The sequence below is a fragment of the Callospermophilus lateralis genome, chromosome 15, assembly GCF_048772815.1.
Source record: "Callospermophilus lateralis isolate mCalLat2 chromosome 15, mCalLat2.hap1, whole genome shotgun sequence".
Classification (NCBI taxonomy): Eukaryota; Metazoa; Chordata; class Mammalia; order Rodentia; family Sciuridae; genus Callospermophilus; species Callospermophilus lateralis.
In genome coordinates, this window is record NC_135319.1 from 78874976 (window position 1) to 78901789 (window position 26814).

Here is a 26814-nt window from a genome sequence, read left to right on the forward strand (position 1 = left end):
CAGTCCTTCTGTAAACTATAAGAAGGATGGTGTTTTTCATTTAGTAATATTTCCAATCTCAGTCTTCCCTGACAGTCTCCTTCTCTGTGTCTAGATTAATCCTTAACATGGTAATTATCATTATTATAAAGTATTAAATATGAAACTTTAGGCTGAGGACTTTTTAGCTCACATTTCCTTAGTTTAATTTGGTACTTTTCTTTATTTGGGTATTCCTATCAATAATATGTAGGTCTTTAAAATTCTGTGTTTATTTTTTACTTCTTGTTTACATGTGTGTGGTTTTTCATTTAGTTTAAACAGATCAAGAAATTTTATCCTCAGAATTTTATTTTCTCATTGCCTAGGCATATGTTTCTTTTTTAAAATATTTTTTTAGTTGCAGTTGGACACAATATTTTTATGTGGTACTGAGGATTGAACCCAGCACCTCACACAAGTAAGGTGGGCCCTCTACCACTGAGTCACAACCCCAGCCCTATGTGTCTCTTTATAGCCTGTTTTTCGTTTACTTTGTTCCTTTCTAATTACTTTGAGTGTAGACATGATTCATTGCCTCTTGCTAATGCATCCAGAGATGATGCCAGATTCATGATTGGACACATCCTGCCACATAGACAAACCTGACTCATCCTGAAGTCTGCCTTCCCCCTTAGTCTTCCATCCCTTGCACTGTCTTTGTTGATTCTTCTGTCCAAATATGTCTTTTTTCCCCCTTTCTGTTCTAGCTACCATTTCCTTAGTTCAGGAATCCTCCTCATTTGTGGTTAGTGGAAGCAGCCTTCTAATAATGTCTTTTTTCTCCTGTCCATTCTCTTGGTACTTGCCCATGTGGTATCCCTAAGACACAAATCTCAGAGCAACAGCTCTGCTAAAAAGCTTTCAGTAGTTCTTTGTCATCTAGAGGAGAAAACCGAACAATGGTAGAGTGGTAGTAATGGTTGAAACTAAGTGTTAGTGGTGCAGAGTGAGGAAAAATGAGGAAGGTAAATCTGGAGTCTATAATATAGTGAGAAGGTGTGGTGGAAAAGGTGAGAAGAGAATGGGGGAAAGTTGGCCAGAGGAACTGAAGGGTAAATGCTTCTGGGGTAGGGGCATCATCTGCTTTATCAGATGCTTAGAAGGAACAAAGAAATCCAGTGACAGGTATTTGCTTCACTATGATATCATAGAGGTGCCTTCAAGAAGGTTGTTGTGTGATTGGTACAGACAGACACGGAGGAGCCCCTAGGAAGGGTACCTCACCAAGACTTGGAGAGAAACCTTCAAGTGCTGCCCCACTTAGCAGGAAGTATCAGGTTCTAGTGGTGAAGCATGTGCTCCTAGAAGAAAGCACACATATGTAAAGGCCTCAAGATATAAAAGAGTATGTTGGCCTGAAAAAAATGAAAAATAGGTAAGGCTGGAGTCTACCGTTGAGGAGTTGACCGTAGGATAAGGGAGCAGAAGTTGGGAGTTTAGCTAGAGTAGACAGGTCTAGGGAACAGTGATCAGGTGATGGGGAATGGAAGGGTCAGAGGATCTGGAGTCATGACCCCTGTTACTCCAGTGGTTTTTGTGGGTATGGGGGAAAGACTTAGAGAAGATAAGCAGAGCTGGGTGCCACTGCAGCTTGGGAGACCGAGGCAGGAGGTTCACAAGTTCAAAGCCAGCCTAAGGAACTTAGCAAGACCTTGTGTTTAATACCCAGAACCAGAAAAAAAATATTAAAATAGGAAGAGGGGCTGGGGTTGTGGCTCAGTGGTAGAGCACTTGCCTAGCATGCGTGAGGCACTGGGTCCAATCCTCAGCACCACATAAAAATAAAATAAAGGTATTGTGTCCACCTACAACTAAAAAATAAATTTAAAAAAAAAAAGAGGAAGAGAGGAGATGTTGTCAAACTTTCTTAAGAATTTGAGCTTTCTTAAGAATATAGCTTTGATCCTAGCACAGAATCCAGCCTCTACTTCTGTCTTGCCACTTTGTGCCTGGCCCAGTTGAGAAGCTTTCAACCTCCTCTTTCCCCATCACCATAGAGTCAAGAGGAGCCAGGTCTGAGGACTTCGTGTATCTTTGCCTCCCTTCTGCTGAAGTGCTCTTATGCCTGGCTCCACTTAGGGTGTCTGTGTCGGTGATTGAGCAGCCCCTGGATAGCCTCCCTTCCCTTGTGGTATTGATCACGTTGTCACTCCTGATGTGAACATCATCTGTGACCTCCAAGACCTGGATCTTCCAAGGAGCATGGACCACAACCTTTTACTTATTTAATAGCCTCTTTCCATTATTTAGCATGGCATCCTTCATGTTGAATATATAACTTAAAAACCCACCAAATACCTGAGAAGACCTTCTGATGGACTCGCACAGCTGAACGAGGCCATCAAGAGGATTCCTGTTTAAATATGAGGACGCAGGACTAGAGTTGTGGCTCAGTGGCAGGTAGAGCGCTTACCTAGCATGTGTGAGGTACTGGGCTTGATTCTGAGCACCACACTAAAAAATCAATAAAATAAAGATATTGTGTCTAAATAAATAAATGTGAGGACACAGACGCAGCAGGTTACCCTGAGACAGGAGGATATGGAGCCCAAACGTCGGCCCCTCACCCCAGGGCAGTGCTCTTCCCCTCACACCATTTGTCTTTTCCTGTGAATCCACAGGGCAGTGGTTCATTCTTCCCGCTGCTGAGTTTTGCTCTTGCCTCCTCCCTATGTTTTGATTTTTTTTTTTCGGAAAAATGTTTCTTTTACTTTCTCTCTTACCTTTTATAGTTGAGGTCATTGAATTTATCTTGGCTAATGTTTGGCGCCAATTATCCATTTCAAAGGGATTTCTGACATAACTTCAGGTATCCTTATAATGCACTAGGAGCTCATTCCTAGGCACTAGGCACCATGTTCCCTCCACTTCTGTGGTCAGTCATTTCTCCTTGGTCTTCAGAGTTGGGCTGCCTAGGTGCCTGGCGACACTTGTTTTCCTTGGCAGATCTGCAGTACTCTAGATGCCTGCTTTCTCATATTTCTGAGTCAAAACAATGAGCCTGACCATAGTTCGGTCTGAATAGTGTCTTCTTAGCTCCTTAAAGCAGTATTTTGTCTTTCAGGATTCTGGTATGTTGGTGGTATCATGAGATTTCTGAGTCTTGATCCTGAAGAAACATTCCTTGAGAACTTGGAATTTTGTAGGCCATGTGCTTTTTTCATTCCTGATAATTTTCTTATGTTCTAAGTTATTTTTCTGGTGCTCAACGCCTTTTCTCCTTCAAACTCTTCAGTCAGTTCTGATTTATTTCTCTTGACACCTATGTTACTTGTTCATTTTTTAACTGTTTAGTGCATTTTAAACATTTTTATTTCAAAATTTATTTTCTTATAATAATTGTTTCCCGTGGTGTTTATCATTTAATTATAGAACGGGTCCTACGCAGGTGTGTTTCTACTTCATCATGTGAGCCTATTTCAGTTATATATTCTTGGACTCTAAGTTAATGTAAAGATTCTACTTATAGAACCTTTCAATAAATCTGAATTTTCTTTTTATGCCACTAATTTTCTTGGTCCTAGTCTAACTTTGAGTGATGTAGGAAACTGGCTTCATCCATCCATCTTCAAAGGGAGAAATACCATGGGCTCTCATACTACCATCTTGAGGAACCTTGCCCAGTCATACTCATGTTCTCTTCTTAAAAATGATTGAAGTGTGCATTATTTTCTAAACTTTTAATGAAACCAAAATGACTTATTTTTGTATTTTCTGACAAGGCGATCCTGAAGATATTGGAAAAATGACAGCTGAAAATAAAATTGTTGTAGACAGAAGTGACCTAATCCCCAAGGTGCTAACTGTAAATGTGGGTGATGAGTTCTGTGGTGTGGTTGCCCACATTCAAACACCAGAAGACTTCTTTTGTCAACAATTACAAAGTGGCCGTAAGTAAATTGTCTTGATTGGTTGTATCATAATAATAAACTTCATGAGACTCAACATGCAAAAATAAATTTAAACTATACCTTATCTGTTGTTGAAGATGTGATCTGTATCTGCAGATAAGCTTGCCGAACTTCAGGCAGCGCTCAGTGAGTACTGCGGTCAAGCATCTCCACGCTCTGATTTTTATCCGACCATTGGTGATATATGTTGTGCTCGGTTCTCAGGTAAGGAAAGAGCATCATTGAAAGTTTTACTTATAGTTGAGTAAAACAACTGAAACAGAAACATTGGTTCACACTGATTAGCTACATTTGAAGCTTAAGTATTAAAGTGTGCCAGTTACATTTTTAAATACATCCAGTTAAACTGGATCAAAAAAGTGTGGTGTGATAGTGTGAGAGCGAGAGCCCGTGAGAATCAAAGGGGTGGATAGAAAGGATGTTCTTATTATTATTTAGTGTTTGGAGATTGGTTTAGATAGTTCCATTTACATAAATATGGGACGTAGGGACCCACCCTCCCCCAACACATATATTCGTGTCTTTGCCAGTTTTATTTGAGATAGCACAAGATCCTGGAAGCCTAGAGCTGTTGTGTGCAGCCTCTGCAGCTGCAGCAGTCTTGCCTTGTGATAGTCTGTTTCTATTGCTGTCATTGAGGGAGGCCCTGCTGCCTCATGGAAGGAGAGGGGCAAGAACAGGGCAGCCCCCAGAACATGAGTTGTTTGGCTGGTAGAGTCCAGTTGACTCATACTGTTGGTGTTCTAGAAATAGCCCTGCTGAATGCCTTAGCAAATGGTATTGATCAAGACCTGGGGATTCATATGATCAGGACATGCACTCTGTCCTACTGAGCTGTCCACTGAAGAGATAAGCACATAAGTAAATAATGATAGCATGTAATTAATTAGCAAGCTATTAATAAAGGTTACATTTTAGGAACTGAAGACTTCAGATAGCAAAATGGACAATGTTTAGTAAGCAGACATTTTTCAGTAAAGCTTGTTATTCTGATAAAGTAAAACTTACAAATGACCATCTCTAATATGGGGAGTTTTTATTTTTATCTTCATTAGAAAATTACTTGAGACTGAGTCTCTCTTTGTTTCAGAGGATGACCAGTGGTACCGTGCCTCCGTTCTGGCCTATGCTTCTGAAGAATCTGTACTTGTTGGCTATGTTGATTATGGAAACTTTGAAATCCTTAGTTTAGCAAGACTTTGTCCCATAATTCCAAAGTTGTTGGAATTGCCAATGCAAGCTATCAAGTGTGTGCTGGCAGGTATGACATTTTTATTCTGTCCCTTAAAATATTAAACCCTAAAGATGAAAATTGAAACATGAGGCAGGGAAAACATGCTTACCAAAACAATAAGAAAGTTATGATTGCATGCTTAGGAATTGTTACTATACAAGTTACTTTTCTCATTGAGATTAGGGGGTTTCTTTCCAGATTAGTAAATTGGCTCCAGCAACTTTACTCAAGTATACTATATTTTAACTAGTATACAGTATCAGGTGTTCCCAAGCTTTTATTGTTAGTAGTGTTCTTTTGGTTACATTTTGCATTATATCCAAGATTATTTCTTGGGGTATGTTGCACAATGTAATTACATAGCAAATGCTTCTTTTAGGACAAGCTCCCCCAGGTGGATTGGGGGTGTTAGTGAGTGTGCTGCTTTTCACATGTGCATCTTCCTCTAGGAAGGGTGGAAGTAGTTTATGCAACCTCCAGAAAAGCACAAGAGTGAATTTCTTTACACATTCATGCACCACAGAGATAGATTTATATTATATCACCTTAGCCAATTCTGATAAGTTAAAAGTTAAACTATTTCAGCCTTCCTCAATACCAGAAGTTGAACTCTTTTTGTGAATGACTTGGCTCTTGTGTTTTATAAATTGACTTAGGCAGAACCTCACCAGTATTGATTTGTAAGCAATCTTTCAGTACTGACTTGTGCTGTAGATGTTGCATGTGTTAATATGAGATCAATGTTTCTTCTTGGGATTTTTTTATAATTTTGTTTATGATTTTCTTAATAACCGTATTTAGGTATGATTTATACACTATCAAATTTAGTTAAATAATTTTAAATTTTAGTAACTTGACCAAGTTGTGCAGCCACCACCATGATCCATGCTCCACTTTTAGAACATTTCCATAACCCCAGTGAGATCTCTGTGCCTGTTTTACTACTAAGCCTTGCTTCCCAGACAATAGCTACTGTATTTTATGTCTTTGTAGAATCTGCTTTTCTAGACTTTTTAAATTAATTGTGCTGCAGTTGTATACAATGAATCAAAATCCATTCTGTCATATATACATAATTAAAATAAATATATATGACTGCAGAATAGATTTTGATTCGTTGTATACAGCTGCAGCACAACTTTTCATTACTTTGGTTGTACATTCTGGACATTTTGTATCAATGGGAATTATGATTTTTTTATACAGAAGCATAGAAGCTTTGGGGGATTTTTCTTAATTCTATAATTTTCATATTTAGAAAATCCTTTTGCTCAGTACTGTACTATTTAGTCCCAGTGCTTGCCATAGATTTAAATTTAAATTGTGGAAATAAGGAATGTCAAAATATTGGTTTCAGGAATCATTCTAACATTTAAAAAATTCTTTGTTAGGAGTAAAGCCATCATTAGGAATTTGGACTCCAGAAGCTATTTGCCTCATGAAAAAAATTGTACAGAACAAAATGGTCACTGTGAAAGTGGTAGACAGGTTGGAAAATAGCTCCCTGGTGGAACTCACAGACAAGTCTCTGACACCCAGTGTCAGTGTCACCAGAGCTCTCATAGATGCAGGCTTTGCTGTGGAGGAAAAGGAGATAGCGACAGATAAACCCAGTGGCATGAGAAAAGCCAGTGGCAGTGGTAAGTGAAGTGTCTGTGAGGTTTGATGTCTGTGCTGGAGTTCAGGTGGTTCTGCTGGCGGGTTCTTGTGCTTAAGAGTGGGAGTTGAGTGCCTGTCTTCCCCCTTATTTATTTATTTGGTACTGGGAATTAAACCCAAGGGCATCTACCACTGAGCTACTTCCCCAGCCCTTTATTTTTCATTTTCAGACAGGGTTTTGCCCAAGTTGATTTTGAACTTGTAGTCCTCCTGCCTTGTCCTCTCAAGTCTATAGGATCACAAGCATGTGCCATTGACCCAGCTATGAAACTGGCCTTTTAAGGTTAACTTTCCTGTAAAGTCACTTATAATATCAGTGGAAATTTAATTCTTCAACAGCAGATTTCTCAGCAACCCACTTCCTGCCACAGCCTCCCCCAACTCTGTTCATTTCTTGTGCAAAATCTTTGATCACTTTTACAGTTCCCTTGGGTATAGAAGAAGTAAATCCATTGAAGTGGACATGGGTTGAGCTTGCTGTTGACCAAACAGTAGATGTTGTGGTCTGCGTGATGTATAATCCTGGAGAATTTTATTGCCATGTCCTTAGAGAGAATGGTAAGTTGACTGCTCTTGTTTGTTTCTTTTTACAAATACATTGGCATATATGATAATTTATGAGTTTGTTAATGATAAAAGTACTCTCTGAGAAGGTCCAAATGAGAATTGGTATTTCTAAGAGAGATTTGGTTTTACTTGGTGGGCTTTTATTTGTCTTAAGCTATTGTTTCTACTTTTATTAACCTTTTTTTAATATTTAAACCAATATAGATTTCATAGAATGTCTCCTAAATTCATTTTTGGAATTAAATGTAATTATTGATTTTATTGACATATTACATGTGGATAAGTACCCACATAGGAGAATAGCATAATGATTATAACAAGGTCAACACACTTTCATTGCTATGGATGGGATCCAAGGGCTCACACAAACTAAGCAAGTGCTCTACCACTGAGCTACATCTTACTTTGAGACAGGCTAGTCTCAAACTTGTACTACCCTCCTGCCTCAGCCTCCCAAGTACCTGGGATTACGGGTATGTACTTCTGGCCTAGCTAAGGTCAGCACACCTCTATAGCTAATCTCTAGATCAAGACATAGAACATTACCAGTATCCCAGAAATTTCCTTTATGTCACCTTTTATCATTGCCCCTTCTCTTTTTTCAAAAGGAAACACTATTCCACCTTCTAATAGCATCAATTAGTTTTTCCTTGTTTTGTACTATATGTAAATGGAATCATACAATACATGCTTTTCTTTGTTTTGTGTGGTTTTAATGCTGTGAGAGTGGTGTTGCCTTAGCTGTGCCTATGCCACGCTCTGTTGTACTGCAGCCTGGTATTCCTTTCTACCATTGGATATCTCCTGGCTTTCAGAGGGGCTATAAAATGATATTGGAGTGAACATTCTAGTACAATTTGGTAATCATGCATTTCTGTTGAGTCTATACCCAGGAATGAAATTACTGGGTCATAAGGAGGATGCATGTTTTCATCTTCAAGCAGTGAATGCCAGTTTCCAAGTGATTTTGACAATTGTTAGAGATTTCTGATCGTTCTGGATTTGTACAGACTACTTTGCATTTTCATTTTTTGTTTAAGCCACTCTGATGGGCAGCATTGATTTTTAACTTTTCTAAACTAGATAACTTACATTCCATTCTGAGGTTTCTGAGTTTTGTAATTCTTTCATTCAAAATCACCTGGTTGATGGGACCACTATGTCCTATAGTGAAAAACTAAATTTTTTCTATTTAATTTATTTTCACAGGTGATTTTATAAGCATGTTGGTACAAAACTCAAAAGTTAGTAAAGAGTATAGAGTGGAAAGTGAATTTACCAGTTCTTTTCCTCAGTTTTCTAAATGTCTTTTCAGAAATAATTTATTCATGCTTACACGAATTCTTTATTCCTAACTGATAAAACAGTGTAAATCACTTTCATACTTTACTTTTCTCCCACTGTATCTGGTAAATAAGTTCACATAGTGATTTCTCCATTGATTTTCTTTTTGATGCATTTTTTATTTTGGAATTATTTACAGAGAATTGAGCAGAGGTGGTATGGTCCTGCACACTTCTCATACTTAAGTGTGACTTAAACACATTAGTAGTTAACACAGTGCATGATTGTGGTGCATTTGTTACAACTGAGAGACCAGCAGTTTGTCACTAGCAACTGAATGCCAGACTTGGCTTGTGTCTTGCAAGGTTTCCTCTCATCCTTGCTGTATTCCAGGTCTAGCCCAGGACACCTCATTGCTGTTTAGTCTGCATTCCACTCTTTGTCAGGGTCACATGTCTTCCATCACATGGATTTATGCTAGTTTAATTAACCTAGATGTGGATGAAGAATTAGTTTCCAGGCTTTTATTACTAAAATGCTCCTTGTACTCTAATAGTATGTCCTTGGGACAGATTCCGAAAATTGTGATCCTTGGGTCAAAGGATATGTGGCTGGCCAGGAGCCCTGGAACAGCAACAGTGTGCCTTGTTCTAAATACTTTCTAATGTAGAGTCCTCACACTTTTTTATTTTGACTAACCTGAAAGGTGAAAACTCTAAACTTGTTATGATTAAATTTCCATTTCTTTGAGCCTTTGTTACGTAAGAGCCACTTAGCTGGCCCTTCACTGCTGCTTTACTTTACAATCTAACACGCTACATGGTCTGTGTCTTCAAGCTGCTGCTGTTCTGTGGTGGCTCCCCTTTTCTATTTCTCTGCTCTGCCAGGCTTCTCCTCATCAGATGGTTTTTGGTTGCCTAATTCTGTAGTTCTGTACTGTGTCTCAGAGCTGCTTCTGCTTTTAGAATATCCTTTGCTTTCTAGCAAATGTTCTGCACTTCTCTGTAAAGCCTCTAGCAGGAAGAGCTCATGAGCTCTTCCTCAGCACCTATTAACTTTGCTGTCAATTTAATAACTATGTTTACTCTTTCCAGGACAGTTTTTATATAGCTTTATGTAGGGTTATGTCATGTTTCCTGTCACCTGCAGAGCTCATGTTGGTATACTGATGATAATGCTGTAGGATTGTGTCTCTGCCCAGTAAGTCCTTGGTATTGGATTGAGAGTATTAACAATGACTTCTTGCTTAATAATTTTTTGGTAAGAAAAAATATTTGGTGCACTTAATGGTTGTTTGAAAAAGGTTTTTGTGATCAAAACATTTTCTGACTTTAAAGGAAAATTTGTGTTGGTATTTATTTTTAGTATTGAATGCTATACATGTGTTTTATTTTTAGCTTTAAAGAAGCTCGATGATTTGAATAAATCATTAGCAGAATATTGCCAGCAGAAGTTGTCGAATGGTTTCAAGGCAGAAATAGGGCAACCTTGTTGTGCATTTTTTACAGGTAAGCTGTCATTTTGACTATTAGAATCTTTTGTTTCTTGACTTTCAGCTTTCATTTTTAGTGTGTATTTTATTTCTAGTTTTAAAGCACGTTTCTCATAACCAAAATTAAATGAGTGCTTCAGATGTCAAGTGTTTTTCCTTTTAGTAACTCCAAATGACACGTTCTTGCTAAAACCTTGATAAACATTATTTCAATGCTTTTCTTTCCAGAATTTCTGATATTAAATTAAGTTAGTAAAAGAGCTGTTTAATACAAGGTGGTTGTTTGTTCTGGCTGAATTACAGATAGATAGATAGATAGATAGATAATTTTGAAAAGAATGCATTGGAACACATTTGCCAGAGTTTGATTGCAAGAATTTCTCTATTATTTTTAATGTTATTTAGCCAAGTAACAGGTAAAGCAAACTAAGCCATTAGTAGTAAGTATTATAAGCCTTTATCATTAACAAGAATGTTCAAGTTTTACCTCCACTTTCACAGTTCTGCTTTTTGGCTAGCTTATGAATGAAATCTTAATATCAGATATAAAATTGTGGTACTGCAAAAGTTTTGAAGATAATTCTAAAAATGGATTTTGAAAAATCTGAGTCTAGGGATTTTTAGTGAAAATCTGGGAAAAAGAGCAGACTTATTAGCACTTTATGTAAAGGTATTTTCCCCCCAAGATAAAACCTTCAGACATTAACAGAAGGGAAGTGTTCCACATCACCAACTTTGTGTTAAATCCAGGCGATGGTAACTGGTATCGTGCTTTGGTCAAGGACATTTTACCAAGTGGAAACGTCAAAGTGCACTTTGTAGATTATGGAAACGCCGAGGAAGTTACTACAGATGAACTCCAAATGATACCATCAAAATTTTTACAACTTCCATTTCAAGGGATACAGTGTTGGTTAGCAGGTTTGTATAGAATAAAATTTTTATCAGCTGTTGTCTAATACTCAGGATATATAGTTACAGCTATAGTTGTAACATTTTATGTGAGGGATGTCTGGAGTTGATGTCAGACAAGGGTGGTGGCTGCTGCTTTCTAGTGACAGGAGTGAAAACACAAGAGCCTCCTGAAGGCATTTTGCAGAATTTCCTTAAGAGCCTCAAATGTTAAGAATTTTGATTTAGCAACTTTATTTCTAGTAATTTATTCCAAAGCACTTTGGGAATGGCACAAAGTTCAGCTTCAAGGAAATACATTACACTGCTGCTTTACTGATAGCAAAACAGCATCAGTAATAGGTTGGCTAAATGATAATCTGTATAATGGCTAGTGATCGTACTTGTTTTATAGGGTTGTTGTGAGGATAGATTAATGTTTAGACATTCAGAGTTCCACTTACGTGTTTGCATTCTGTCATAAAAATGAAACAAAATTGTTAACAGGAAGATTGTGATGTAAGTGAAAAATGCAAGTTTAAAAAGAGATGCAAGACAGCAATGTGATGCAGAGAACAGACTCTAGAGTCATCTCTGCCACTTAATGACTGTGACATTTAAGCAAATTATTTAAACTTTCTGTGCTTTCATTTCCTTGTCCCGAAAAGAATATTGCCTTCCTCAGAATTGAATAAATGAGATAAAAATATAAAGCTCTTAACTGTACTTGGCATTATACCTATATTCACTGTTACTATTTTTCAGTGCTGGAGATTGATCCCTGACCTTGCAAGAGCTAGTTGACAAGCACTCTACCACCAAACTACATGCTCAGCCCTTTTTGTTTTGAAACAGAATCTCACTAAATTGGCCAGACTTGCCTAGAATTTTCAGTCCTTCTGACTCAGCCTCCCAAGTAGCTGGGATTACAGATGTGAACCATCATATGTCTGATTTATAAACATTTCCTAGAATATGTGTGTCTATGTGTGTGTGAATACACACATGTTTTTCCATCTGCACATAAAAACTGGAAGCAGCCAGGCACAGTGGTGCAAAACCTAAAGTCCCAGTTACTTTTTGGAAGTTTCGATTTCAAAATGTTAATAGTATATGTTAGAAACCATAGATGATCATCTTATCTTTTGTCTGTTTTCCTTCTATACAATAAGTATATTTCTTTTTTAAAAAATATTTTTTAATTATCAATGAACCTTTATTTTATTATATGTGGTGCTAAAAATTGAACCCAGTGCCTCACACATGCTAGGCAAGCAGTCGGGTCTGGCTAAGTTACTGAGGCCAACTTTGAACTTTCAGTCCTCCTGCTTCACCCTCCCTAGCCACTGGGATTACAGCATGAGCCCTTATGGCTGGACAGAAATCTGTTTTTAACAAGCCCTCTAAACTGAACCTGTAATTCAGTTCTATGGCTGAATTACAGATAGATAGATAGATAGATAGATAGATAGATAGATAATTGAACAGGGTAAGCAGTTACTCAGAATTGCTGAATGGAATGGCAAGGACCCATCCCTGGCTATTACTATGGAAGCAAAAATTCAGCTTATGCATTGGATTCTTTTTATTGCTGTTCTTATTTTCCAGATATACAGCCTAGAAACAAACACTGGACTAAAGAAACCATAGCAAGATTTCAGATGTGTGTTGCAGGGATAAAACTCCAAGCCAGAGTGGTTGAAATCACTGAAAAGGGGGTGGGAGTTGAACTCACTGATCTTTCCACTTCCTATCCCAGAATAATCAGTGATGTACTTATTAATGAACATCTGGTTTTAAAAGCTGGTTCCCCACACAAGGACGTGCCAAATAATAGACCTGTTAATAAATGTAATCATCAAATTGACACCCAGGGGCTTCAAGGTAATACTTCTTTCCCTTTTTTAAAATTATAATTATATATAATAGTGGAGATTATTGTGATGTATCCATATGTTCATACAACATGATTTGTTCCATTTCATTTCTTTTTTTTAAATTTTTTTTCTTAGTTGGACACAATACCTTTATTTTATTTATATTTTTATGTGGTGCTGAGGATTGAACCCAGTGCCTCGCACGTTCTAGGCGAGTGCTCTACCGCTGAGCCACAACCCCAGCCCCTGTTCCATTTCATTTCTTACTTCACCTGCCCTCCCTTCCTTTCTTCTCTGATCTATTTATTATTTATTTTAACTGGTACATTATATTTATACATAAAGTGGAATTCATTATGATCTATTCTTACATGCACTTAATTTGGTTGAATATCATTTCTCCGTTTCTCCTTTTAAATCATGTGTTATTTAAATTTGTATTAGCCTTTGTTTTTGTAGGCTATGAAAATTCTTCTATCTTAAATTACACAATTTTTCCTGTAGAGATTAGCTTTGTGAGTATAGATTAATAATTGGTTATTAAGCTCCATATTTATTGAAATATTTTTAATTGAGCAAACATTGTACTCATTTTTTAGTTATCAGGTGAATGTTTGAGAAAATTTGAAGAATTATATTAAATATACTACATAAATGTTCTTCAGGAGTGTAATAGTTCAAGGATTCTCATTATAGACTGAACTTTTTTTTTTTAATAGTGTCCATATAATCCCTTAAATTGAATAGATTGTTTTGTGAAATAGAGATTTTTCTTTTTGGGAATTTGGGATGCTGATAATCAGCAGTTGATGAACAGATTGATTTGAACTAATAAATTACTGGGAAAGAAGAATAAAATTTTATCTATTTAATGCAAAACCTGTGTTTTATGACTTCAGCCACCTCTTCAGCAGAGAATTGGAAGACTATAGAATTGCCAGTAAATAAAACTGTGCAAGCAAGCATACTAGAAATCATAAACCCAAACCTGTTTTATGCTATCCCAGATGAGATGCCAGGTAAGGAACCAAACGGATCAACACATGTTTATTCTCCTCTTTTAAGCTGTGCAATGAAAGTGATCATCGTGAACTCCTCAGGAAGTGAAGGGAAGAAGAGGTGGGTGATGATTTTTAAGGAAGAATTGATCATAATGACTTAGGGCAAGTTTAGTTCCAAAAGCAAAGATGTGAACAGAAAGGGAGCATCCTGCATCTATCACCCTCTCAGTGGCCTGGCCCTGAAAACCTACAGCTTTTTATACTAAAACCAGTTCCCTTAATTATCATATAATTTTTTATTTAATATCATGTTATCTATACTGAATTGTATTTACTGAGCTTACTTCCTACAATCTTTGAGTTTGAACCAAAACCACTTCAAATTTATTGAAAGACTTAGTAATAAATTCCTAATCATATTTTGTCATATCTTAGAAACTTGAAATATACTGGAGATAATCATGAAGAAAATGCATGTTGAAATGATTTTTAATTTTCCTTTTCTTCGTTTCATGGAAGTTTACAATTGAGGATCTCTTAAGTGTATGTGAAATTATTCTTAGTATCTGAAGGTGAATTGGGTTCAAGTTGGTAGTGTCCATTGAAATAATTTGTAGCTGAAATAATTAAAAGCTGGAAAAACCAAACCTTTCTTTCATATCGGCAGACCTAGAATTGTAATACCAATAAAAGAATTGTAGTAATACCAATAAATTCTTAAATTTATCTCCAGTATTACAAAAACCATTTTTAATTCATATTGTAAAAAGCAGGGATTCAGGGTTATTTGATCCTGACCACATATGGCATAATGAATTGGAAATAACATTCAGGATGATTTTATTGAGTATAGCACACTGAAAAGTACACTTAACTGTCATAAAGCACAGCTTAATAAGATTCATGGAGTGAACACATGAATGTAAACCACCTGATCAAGAAATGGGCCCTTCATAGGTTTCTTTCACACCTCCTCCGAGTTTTGCATTCCTTCTGCAAAAGGCAACCAATAGTGGATATATTTATTTTGAAAATGTAATGTAACCAGGCATAGTGCCACACACCTGCAATACCAGCTGCTCAGAAGGCAGAGGCAGGGGCATTGTAAGTTCAAGGCCAGCCTGGGCAATTTAGCAAGAACCTGTCTCAAAATAAAAAGGGGTGGAGGATTTAGCCCAATAGTAGAGCACTTCTGGGTTCGATCCCTGGTACAAGCTCTCCACACACATGCTCGTATGCACACATGTGCGCGCGCGCGCACACACACACATACACACATATATATATGTTTGTGTAATATTTGTTATATATTTGTATATAGTGTGTATTTTAAATATGCAAAGGATTTTTATTAGACTCTGTATTTTATATACTATTAATAATAGCATTGGAAAGTTTTGCACAAGAGATTGCTTCTATTTCTTTTAGAAAATCAAGAAAAACTGTGTATATTAACAGCTGAATTGTTAGAATATTGCAATGCTCAGAAAAGCCATCTGTCCTACAGACCAAGAATTGGAGATGCATGCTGTGCCAAATATACAAGTAAGTTTCTTTTAGGTAAAATATTAAAGGAAAAATGTTTAGTGTGTTCCCTTTTTGTGAGATTTTGTAGATTTTGATATATTAGATGCATGTTTCATTTGGTTAGAGAAGAAATACAGATTTGTGAATTTAATTCCTATATTGGTCATTCAGCATTTCTGTGCTTTGTAGATTATTTTTAGGCAAACTACACAAATATGTCAGTACTTACAGGTAACCATACTCTACTATGGTGGATCAATAACATTAAGGATGTACAGTCCTTCTATATTTATATGTGAATGTGAATTTACAATATATGAATTTACTGGAAGAAGAATGAATGGCCTCAGGAAGTCAAGACTGATTGATTATAGTCCACTTCAACCACTCAGGTTTAGTATTTCATGTTAACAGATTGCCGTTGCTAGCAAATAACACTATTCTGGCTTGTTTCTAGAATTGAGGTGAAGTGGGACTGCAGCCAGTTTACCAGACCTTTTAGGGTCCATGTAGGGTCTGTTACTAGGGCCTGGGTGGGCATGGCTCCTGCCATTTTTCAGGCAGATGGGCCTGGTGGCAAGAAGGCAGCCCAGCAGTGCTAGAGCTGAGTTCACAGGGGAACAGGGCTGCTGTTGATCAGTAGCAGGATTGGGGCTCAGGTCAGCCTTCCCAGAGCAACCCTCCTCAGACTTAGGCTCCTGGGGTCTTAAAACCACCTGCCTGAGTCCCAAGGGAACTTCTGTTCTTAGGTGGTACCATATTGTTGCTTTGGTCGGGAAGGGCATGAACCTGCTACACTTTCACCTTGCTGAAGTCACTACCTAGTTTTGGTTTTCTTTTGTATGACAACTGGATTTGCACCGCCCCCTTCCCCTCTTTTGCTTCCCAATAGAAGTTGTGATTTTTAGTTAAATAAGTATTTATGATGGATGACTTGATAAAGAGCCGAGCCATGCTGTAGTCCATGATTCTGGTTCTCATTTGCAACTTCTGTTGTTAATGTGTTATACTTTCCCTATCTCCAGTTCTCTGTATTAGCATAAATTCCCTCCAAGAACTCTTTGTGTACTTGATCAACTTTTATTCCACTTCAGCCCTGCTCCTATCCAGGCTGCTTGTCCTCCAGCCTGTTGCTGTCCTCTTGGGATTTCTCTTCCCCATTGAGCTTTGAAGATTGTTTCAGCACTCCCCTCTGTTAACTGGATTTCTCCTTCTCTCAGCTCAACTTGATTGCTTTCACCTTATTTCCCTTTTGATTTTACTCCAGTATTAAGGTGGATCTTATCTTTCAGAATCTGTGAAGGGGTGTGAGTAAGATAAATTTCTTATCTCCTATGTTTGAAAAAGTCTTTAACAGTTGATCAGTAGCTTGTCTGTGTGTGATTCTAGATTAGAAGTCATTTTCCCCTTGAAATTTTGAAAGCATTGCTTCTATTGTGTTTTAGCTTTGGTGTTTTTTATCAAAAGGTAGGCATTATCACAGACTTTCCCAACTTTGTACATAGTTTTAATCCTCTCTGGAACCTTCAGTATCCTCCTCTTGTATTTGAAATGCGCAGTACAGCTTGGTGTGTGGTGCTTTCTTTGTACCTTTGCACTGGGCACTCAGTGGAACCTTAAGTCCAGAAATTTATGGGCTTCAGTTTTTCTGAATTTTCCTGAATCAATGCTTTTATTCCCTTCTTTTGTTTTCTAATGTTGGACTTGAAATCTTCTGCTCAATTTTTGTTTTCTCTTTTATTCTTTTCTCTTTTTCAAGAGACCTCCTCAATTTCAACTTCCAGCTTTCCTCATTGAGATTTTCATTTCAGATACCACATTTCTAGTTCCAGTGTCTTTTGATTTTTCAGGTGTGTGTGTGCATATGTTTAATACTGTTCTGTTCTTATTTTAAGAAACGAGTGTCATTTCTCCAAGGATATTACTTTTGTTCTTTCAATTTTCATTGTTTCTCCAAAGTCCTGTTTTGTCTCTTTTGCGCTCCTATGGCACATCTTCAACTCTGTGGTGATCCCTTGTTATTCACATGTCTAAGATGGAACTGTGCAGTTCTTTGGGGATTTCTTTCTGAGTAGCTGGTCCACTATCAGTCTTGAGCAGGTTGATCTGGCTCTGCCATTGCACTGGGCACTGCCAGGTTTGGCAGCTGGACATGTTCTCACCTGAGCTGGTTGTCTGCTGCCCAGAGTGCTCCAGTTCTTAGCAAACTCTTCCTCCTCTGCTCAGTCTCACGTTCCCCACCACATGGTCTCTCTGGAAGAGGAATCTCTAGTCTTCTACAGTTCCATTGTCTGGAACCATTTCAGAAAGGTATGTGAAGCTGTATTAAAACATGTGAGCATAAAGCTTTTTAGTAACTTTAAAAATAGATATTATAATGGCCTCATTCCCAGCTCTATCTTTACTCCTGCTTTTGAATGAGTAGCACCAGTTATTAAGCCTTGGGGTCTGAGGATTTGAGGTACAAACTGGGCTACTGCCTGACCCCCAGCTTTGGCTAAGCTACCATGGATCTGATAAATCATTTCCATTCATACATCTGTTTTCCAAACTTCTGGTATTATGTGAGTTTCTCTTTTGGTCACTGTCCTTATGATTAAAAACAAAAATCCCATTGTCTTTTTAGTAGGATTTGGAAGGAATAGAAGTAAAGCTGGACTCTAACCATAAACCTTGGCATGAATTTTTAAGTGATGTGAATGTAATTTATGAAAAGGCATCTGAGGTAGGAGGGATTGTTGACTGAACTTCTCAGCTAAGCGTCTATTCTGTTTTCAGGTGATGATTTCTGGTACCGTGCGGTTGTTCTGGGGATATCAGACACTGATGTGAAAGTGCTCTATGCAGACTATGGGAACATCGAAACCCTGCCTCTTTCCAGAGTCCAGCCAATTGCTGCCAGCCACCTGGAGCTCCCTTTCCAAATCATTAAATGTTCACTTGAAGGTAGATAAATCAGTTTCCACTTTGTGTGTCTTGTGAGATTGTTTTTCTCTTTGTTTCATATCTCTGAGTCTGAATCAGTTGTGTATTTTAAGTAATTGCTCAAATTTCTAAATGTCAAGAGTTTTCAAAGAAATTTCACATTCTTTGTTTTTTAACTCTCACAAAAACTATCTCAGATGGTCTGTCTTTGTTATATGGCTTATTTTCAGAGCGTTGAGTTTCAGAGATTATTTTACCCCCTCTGGAAAAGTTCTAGAAGTGCCTGGGGCAAGATGAACCAAGGTGGTCTGACCCCTCATCCAGGGTCTTGCTGCCTTGTCACAGCTCTCCTTAGGGACCGGAGGCATTGCAAATGACACCATTCCTGACTGTCTTACTATGGTTACTACATTCCAGCTCCAGTTGGAATTTGAGTAAAGTGAACTGAAATGTTTAAAGTAGCTTTTTACTCTTATTCCTGGTCTTTTTACTCAGCAACCTCATGGATAATATCACACTGATGACTTATAGTCTGTTTTGCTCAAGAATTAGGAAATTCTTTATCACTGGATAAAGATGTTCCCCATTGGAACATTCAGAGCAAACATTGTTCCTGTTTTGTGCCCCTAAGGCTAGATTAGTGCTCGGGGTCATCCATAGTTATTTGTTGAGTAAATTTGAATTTTCTAATGCAATAGCAATATTACATCAAAAAATACCTAAACCAGCCAAAGTCAGAAAGCCTTTTGTTTATTATCCTTAGCTAATTTATCTAACTATAGTCTTTAAAAAGGGACTTGAAAATTATCGGGTACAATGGCACATACCTGTAATCCTAGTGGCTGGGGGATTCTGAGACAGGAGGATCACAAGTTCAAGGCCAGCCTCAGCAACTTACTGAAGCCCTTAGTGAGACCCTGTCTCAAAATAAAAAGGCTGGGATGTGGCTCAGTGGTTAAGCACTCCTAGGTTTAATCCCTGGTACCAAAAAAAAAATTAATCTTCAATTTTTTTTTTTTGCAGGACTGATGGAGTTGAATGGAAGCTGTTCTCAATTAATGATAGAGCTACTAAAAAATTTCATGTTGAATCAGAATGTAATGCTTTCCGTGAAAGGAATTATTAAGAATGTTCATACAGTGTCGGTGGAGAAGTGTTCTGAGAATGGTACTGTCAATGTGGCTGATAAGCTGGTGATGTATGGGCTGGCAAAAAACATCACATCTAAAAAGCAAAGTGCTTTAAATAAAGGTATTTCTTCAGGTGTGATTAATACCAGATGTAAGTGTAACCAGGAGCAGAGATGGTCACTTTAGTTGACCTGATCTTCCTCATTCTGTGTGGCCACAGTTGCTACCACCACCTCCTCCATAAATCCCTTAGAAGGGCTCCGTTGCCACCTCAGGGGCCACCTTGGCGGGAGCAGTCCTGTTCCAGGGAGTCCATAGGGCAGCTCAGCAGCATTGTTCTGGGAGTTAAGCTTTGAAGTGTCTCACATTCTGCCCAGGCCTTCCTTCAGGTTCACTTTTGATCCTACTCAAAATGGGAACTCAAGTTTGGGATTGGCTTATCCTGGTATTTCTACAGTGTTTGGCAGAACTGTCCTTGCCCAACAGAGGTCCCCTATAGGTGGTGATAGGATCTGACCCTTGCAGTGTGGGTGTTAATTTGTGTTAAACAGAAAAATACCTGGTTACAAGAAGTAGATAAAACATTGAAGCCCAGATGGGTGGATTGCGTTCTCTGTATTTGGAACCCAGCCATAGGGGCAGATAGATATCTGTTGAGATCTAGGTTTTTCTTGTTGTTCATGTTGGATATTACCTAATAGCTTTCTTTTTTTTCTTTTAGAAAAGATGCACAGGATGAATTGCTGCTGTACACAGTTGCAGAAACAAGTGGGTAAAATTTCCTTTAAGTAGATGTATGTTCTTAACAGTTTCAGAAATGAAACTACTGTTTTCTTTCTCATCCATAGGTTGAAAAACATGAGCAGATTCTTCTCTTCCTTTTAAACAATCCAACTAATCAAAATAAATTTATTGAAATGAAAAAACTGCTAAAAAGTTAAGTAAGTGAAGTTTGATGTTTTTGCCATTTCTGTAATTGCCAGTTAGCTGCTGTGCTGTTGGGGGTGGGGGTTGGGATAGGGGGGCTGATGGAGTGACTCTTGGGACAGCTGTGCTTAACTACTTAAAAAATTTTTTTTTTTTTTAGTTGTCAGTGGACCTTTGTTTTATTCATTTATTTTTATGTGGTGCTGAGGATTGAATCCAGTGCCTCACACATGTAAGGCAAGGGCTCTACCACAGAGCCACGACCCCAGCCCCGTGCCTTACTTTAGATGTGATGATCTGAGTTTGGCTGGGATGCTCTTGCTGTATCCCGAGGTCTGATCTGATGTTTCTCCTCTGATGCTCCTTGTGGGTCTGAGCCCAAAATTGTGGGTTCTCCTGCCCTTTCCCTGTTACTGATATGTGGGAGGATTGTTATGAGGTGAGGTTTAGCCTCAAAATCCTCATGGCCCAAATTGAATCATCCCAGATCCTCACAGTGCACACCACTACAATTAAGACTGGCACCTTTTGTGAAGAGGACCTGAAGGATGTGGAGCGGAATGCTGATGCACAGAAACGGGTTCCCTTTTAAAATGAAACATTGCCTCCTCTTTGGGCTGTAGGTGACTCCAGTGTTTAAAGAAAATATTGCTGACTCTAACCTGGTAGTTCCCCCACTTTTTGACTATCTGGGACCCTTTGTCCTAAGATTGCTCTCAGAAATTACTCTATGATAAATGGTAATTAAAACTTATGATCAAAATGGAATTGTCCTCCTTGTAATTGATATAATTGGGTTGATGTAACAAAAGCCAAGGATCTTTGTTCACTTCGTGCCTGAGCTTTGATTAGTCCAAGTGTGATTTTTGTTGGGCCATTTGAAGATCGCCCAAGAGGCTGTTCTTTGTGGTTGTCTTGTGGGTGTGGTTGCTCTCAGGTAGGAACCAACAGTGTTCAAACATTTCCCATATGCTAATGTACTTATTGTGTATGTTTTTAAGAAAGTAAGCTGCATTGTAAGCTCAATGTCATTAATGCAGGAACAACGGTTTTGATTCTCAAAATTTATTTCCTTTGCAAATTTTGGGTTGTTTCTAGTAAGTGATGACTTAACAGTTGCAATTATAACTTTCAAGTCTTTCTAATACATTAAGCTTTAGTATCGGCTGCTTTTTTTGTGTACACAAAGTCACATGCTTGATCTCCACAGTACCCTTCAAATGAAAATAGACCTCATTTTAAGGATGAGGAAGCTGGGGTTCCCAGATGCACAAGATCATGTACACAGCCTGCAGACTAGCATTTATGCCTAAAAGCTGAGTTCTCTCTATTGCCCTTGACTGCAGTCTGCATGTTGTGCTACAGCATCTTTATAGATTAGATCACTTCTATAGGACATAAAATTAGAGGGTTATACTAGAAAAAATTGCATACACAGTTGCTTAAGCAAACACAGTTGAATATTTACTCTTATATTAGTCTTCCTAGGGGAAGAGAGAATATTTTAAAAAGGTAAGTATTATATCATCTTTGGAGGAATTTATCAGTTGATAATTGTAAATTGTCAAAATAGGGGTGCTTTGGTGGGTGATCAGAACATAACATTTTGAAATATATTGCTCAAAAGTGATAAATTCTTTAACATACAAGTTAATATCAAATAATTTTTATGTTTGAAGGAGAGTGCCAGCAGCTGTTTTTTATTTGTGAAGGGTAGTATGAACAGCTCTACTCACTGGTGGTGAGCTTTTTTAACTGACAGATTTGATTTAAATGTGCAGTTTCAGTTGAAGGTGAATGTTTGGTTTGCTTGTGCTTAAAATAGAAATTAAGAACCATAGTAATTGAGCTTTTATATAAGGTATAACTATGGTTGATTTTTCTCTTTCAGGCACAGTGTCTTTTGGAAATAAACATGACAAAGGAAACAATGAAAACTAGACTTGAGAAAAAGCTTTGCATCTTGTGTATGTTATAATGGAACCTTTTATTTTTCTTTAATGACCTTTTTTTTGCCTCCATTTTTGCTTGCTTACCCTTGTTCTCTTAGGTTGCTAGCCGCCCACCCTTTCTTCCCACCAAATAAGTCTTGGAAAGAAAATTCATAGCAAATTCATGGGAATGCCTGGAAAGGATATGTAGGGCTTTCCACTGTGTATATATAACTTTTTTTTTTTTTTTCATTTTATGTGCTTGGGATTGAACCCAGGGCCTCACGCATGCTAGGCAAGTGCTCTACCACTGAGCCATATCCCCAACCCTGTAACTTTTTATTACTTAGAAGAACTAAAGGAAAAAATATGGTTCTGTGTTAATTTGGATAAATCTAATGGGTAGATATAGGAGCTTTGTCATTTTCTGTGTGTTTGAGATGTTTCCTAATATTCCCTGTGCTTCCTGTCATCATCTGCCTCTTCCACATAATAAATGTTCTTTGGTTCCTTGCACCTTTAGCGTCTGCTCTTTTCCTGTCCATCCTGTGAGGGCTCCAGCTTCTTCTAACCATCCTCCATCAGATTACTTTTCTTTTAGCCTTTAGGCATGGAGTCTGTCCCAGAGCTGTGGACCACTCCACTGGGAAGGGACTTTTTCTTTTCCTCCTTCTGTTTTCTTCCAAATCTGTACCCAGTTAGATTTTTACTATAGAAAGAATTTACTGTTTTCTGAAGCACAAATATAGTTATCAATTTAAGTTTAAAAACTGAGAGTGTATATTTTTCTTGAAGCACATGATGTTAAATTCTCCTAAATTTACATTGCATGATTATGGGCAAGCTGACTTGGGAATTTCCCCATGATGTAAGTACCGGACTATGACAACTTTGTGTGTTGTCACCAATACAAAAGTCTGGTTTTTGTTGTTTTTTGCATTTACTGATAATGTGTGTCAGTTGTTCTGTTATATTTAAATGGAATTTCCTCACATAAAAAGTTGTTCAGACGTTGATGTGCTTCTATTTTGATAAAAGTTTGTGCTGCTTTGCCCAATAAAGTCCTCCGCTTGTCAACCAGCCGCCTCGTTCCTGTTGCTGGCATCTTGCTCACTTCCCTTTCTTTTGCGCACCCCAGAGCACTGAACCCTCGGCTTGCTCACCCTGTGCGCTCACTCCAGCCAGGGTGGAAAGGCACCTGGCCCTGTGCAGTCTCCAAATTGGCTGTTTAATTATGGAAAATTAGGGAAGCTACTGGAAGAACATAGAAAAATACGAGTCAAAGTTCTGTTTCCTCGGATCCCAATGTTGTATGATATGGACTAGACATTTGAGTAGAAGTTATTTTATTTAAAGGGAATTTTTTACTTTGTTTTGTTTTGTTTTGGTACTGGAATTGAACCTAGTGGTACTTTATCACTGAGCCACATCCCTAGCCCTTTTAAAAAGTTATATATTTATTTTTTAGTTGTAGATGGACATAATACATTTATTTATTTTCATATGGTGCTGAGGATCGAACCCAGGGCCTCGCACATGCTAGGTGAGCGCTCTACCACTGAGCCACAACCCAGCCCCACTTTTTTGTTTTTTGAGATAGGGTCTCACTGAAGTTTTGAGGCTTGCCTTGAACTTGCCATTCTCCTGCCTCAGTCTCCTGAATTGCGGGGATTACAGGCATATGCCATCACACCCAGCTTAAAGGGCATTTTATATTATTTGGTGGCTGAGCAATATACCTTTTTCCAAAAAAGACAAATATCACCTGTAGCAGTAGCTTTATAGAGGTGGGGACTGAACGTCTGACTCTGGATTCATTTGAGATATTTAGTAGGTGTTTATTTTAATATGCCAGCTGTATGTTTCATTCAACAAATCCTTATTGAGATCCATTTATGTACCTGACATTGTGGGAGGTGCTGGATTCGTTGTTTCATAGGCCTCATTTAGGGCCCTGCTAACCATATGCACCAATTCTGATCTTTGGTTCCCTGAAGACTATCTGGTTTTATCATGAGTATAATAGAACTGAGACCATATGTCCAAATAAAGTTTATTCCTGGGTGGAGGCCTTATAAATATTGACATAAATCATATATAGCTTGCTCAGGATGAGCTTTTTGTCATATAGATTAAACTGAACTCCCAGGGAGTAACGGGGAAAGGCCCTATTCCCATATATCTTTTGTTTTGCTAGAATCGTTTTGCTGCAGTAGCTAAATATATATAAAAAAAGATCAACTGTGAATAAGGATAATTCACATTTTGAAATTGAACTCTTCCTATAAAATAAATGTTCTAGAAATCAACACTTGAGAATCCTTACCAGCAGGACCCTATGCTGCCAGATTCCCAGAGAGAGTTTAAATCTTTATTAGAGGGCCAGCTGATATTAGTATTTTTAGTGGGGTGGCCGAGTGGCACATGGAGTTCTGGGAGTAGCCAAAGAGGCCATCCAGGCTCCTTAGCAGTCTATGTGGTTCTGTAGCCCACACTACACCAAGCAGTTCTCACCAAACACATAAGGAAGGTTCTTGAAGGTGGTTTTTGTTTTTCTAGATAAAGGAATTGGAAGGCGGTCTGTAGTTGTAAACTTGGAGTGGGGGAATGATTTTGCATGCTGGGATTAAAGTGATGTTGGATTGGCAGTGAGATCACTGCCCACCTGCACAGATCCCTTCCAGAATTAGTTCAGTGAGTACTTAAAGCATACGTGTGTGGAAACTAAACAGATTTGGAAAAGAAATGGTAAAAGCAGGAGAGAATTGACAATATGACGTAGAGCACACAGCATTTTGGAATGTTGGTTGAGTGACTGTTACCCAAGACTTTGCCTTTATAGAAACTCCGTGTTTGCTTGATTCAGAAAGAATCACATTAGGGACTACAAATTGGTGCAACCACTATGGAAAGCAGTATGGAGTTTCCTCAGAAAACCTGGAATAGAATGCCACTCCTAGATTTATACCCAAAGGACTTGATGCAGCCACATCAATGTTTATAGCAGCTCAATTCACAATAGCAAAACTATGGAATCAACTTAGGTGTCCTTCAACATATGAATGGATAAAGAAACTGTGGTATATATACACAATGGAATATTACTCGGCCTTAAAGAAGAATGAAATTATGCCATCTTCTAGTAAATGGATGGTACTAGAGAATATCATTCTAAGTAATAAGCCAATCCCAAAGAACCAATGGCTGAATATTTTCTCTGATATATGGATGCTAATTCACAATGGGGGATGGCTAGGGAAGAATAAAGTTGAATGAAGGGAGGGAGGGGAGGAGATGTGGAGGGTAGGAACAATAATAGAATGAATTGGACATTATTACCCTATATGCATACATGATTACATGACCTGTGTAACTGTACATCACATACAACCAGAAGAATGAGAAGTTATACTCCATTTATATATGATGTGTCAAAATGCATTCTTTCATGTATTATTAAGCAGAGCAAATTTAAAAAGTTAAATAAATATATTTTCTCTTGAAAGTTGTTTCTGGAAGGAGTATTTATTAAACCTATTTGTATAACCAAAGTTCTAATGGTTTTAAAAGTACTAGTGATGGATGGGAAGGCATTTCTTTAGTTTGGAAGACAGGTCATGAAGCATCCTAGTGGGGAGAAGAAGCCTATTTTCTTAGTGTAAATTGCTGTATCTGGGTGGTGTTTAGGATGGGGATTGTGACTACTGTGTGTATGAGTTACCACTTTGTAATTTACCGTTTCTGCTGTGGCATTATGTCAGTCCTGTGCTACAGGTTGCCCCTTAGTAGGCTAAAAATGTCTGCACAGACAGCCTTAAAGGTTGTCTGCTTATTTATGTATCTCTTAGAGACATAGCATTTAATAGTGTTTTAGAATTATTATTTCCTTTACAAAAAAAGTTTTAAATGTTATTATACATCTCTGATGTTTGCAAAGCATTTTGTATTATAATTTAAGTTGGATTCAACCACAATAAAGAAAATGAAAAAAAAAAAAGCATCACATTCCTCAAAAGCAAATCCAGCATCACTTTATGCATAATTCTCCTGTTTTATGGAGGAACTGGGAAGTGTGTTATCACTTTTAGAACAATTTGTGTTTCTTCCAAGCCCAGGGGCCTTAGCTCTGAGATGGAATCATCTCTCTCCTCCTGTCTCCACCACAATTTAGTTCTTGGCTCCACAGCTGGTGGTGTAGTTTAGTCTGCTGCCTGCAGAGTCCTTGGGGATCAGGCCTTTTGTTTCCTCCAGGATGGCCTCTTTGCCATTTATTGGGCATTGTTTCCTGTTCTTTGACTTCTCAACAAGGCTCTGATTAGTGGCTGCTGTGGTTCCGGGGAGCGCAGAACTTTGCAGGTCTGGACAGCATCCTTTGCAACTGTTCCTTTTATGTGTACTTTCCTCATTTTGGGGACTGGATGCAAGGAATTTGGTTGG

General features: G+C 38.0%; 1 protein-coding gene across 6 annotated transcripts in view; it reads left to right on the top strand.

The window, feature by feature from the left end:
- Tdrd1 (tudor domain containing 1) overlaps nt 1-20460 on the top strand; it is a 37153-nt gene extending 16693 nt beyond the window's left edge. For 2 of the 6 annotated variants that reach the window (XM_076834653.1, XM_076834655.1), the window contains 13 exons: nt 3744-3911; nt 4029-4136; nt 5023-5193; nt 6558-6800; nt 7249-7383; nt 10074-10184; nt 10919-11089; nt 12668-12943; nt 13836-13955; nt 15366-15482; nt 18243-18410; nt 20241-20287; nt 20368-20460. In XM_076834653.1, coding sequence (XP_076690768.1) covers nt 3744-3911; nt 4029-4136; nt 5023-5193; nt 6558-6800; nt 7249-7383; nt 10074-10184; nt 10919-11089; nt 12668-12943; nt 13836-13955; nt 15366-15482; nt 18243-18410; nt 20241-20287; nt 20368-20460 — 1928 coding nt within the window. Of the gene's footprint in view, nt 1-3743; nt 3912-4028; nt 4137-5022; nt 5194-6557; nt 6801-7248; nt 7384-10073; nt 10185-10918; nt 11090-12667; nt 12944-13835; nt 13956-15365; nt 15483-18242; nt 18411-19412; nt 19641-20240; nt 20288-20367 lie in introns of all 6 variants that reach the window. The other 4 variants (XM_076834650.1, XM_076834651.1, XM_076834652.1 and 1 more) reach the window with 4 other exon arrangements.
- The last annotated feature ends 6354 nt before the right edge of the window (nt 20461-26814 follow it).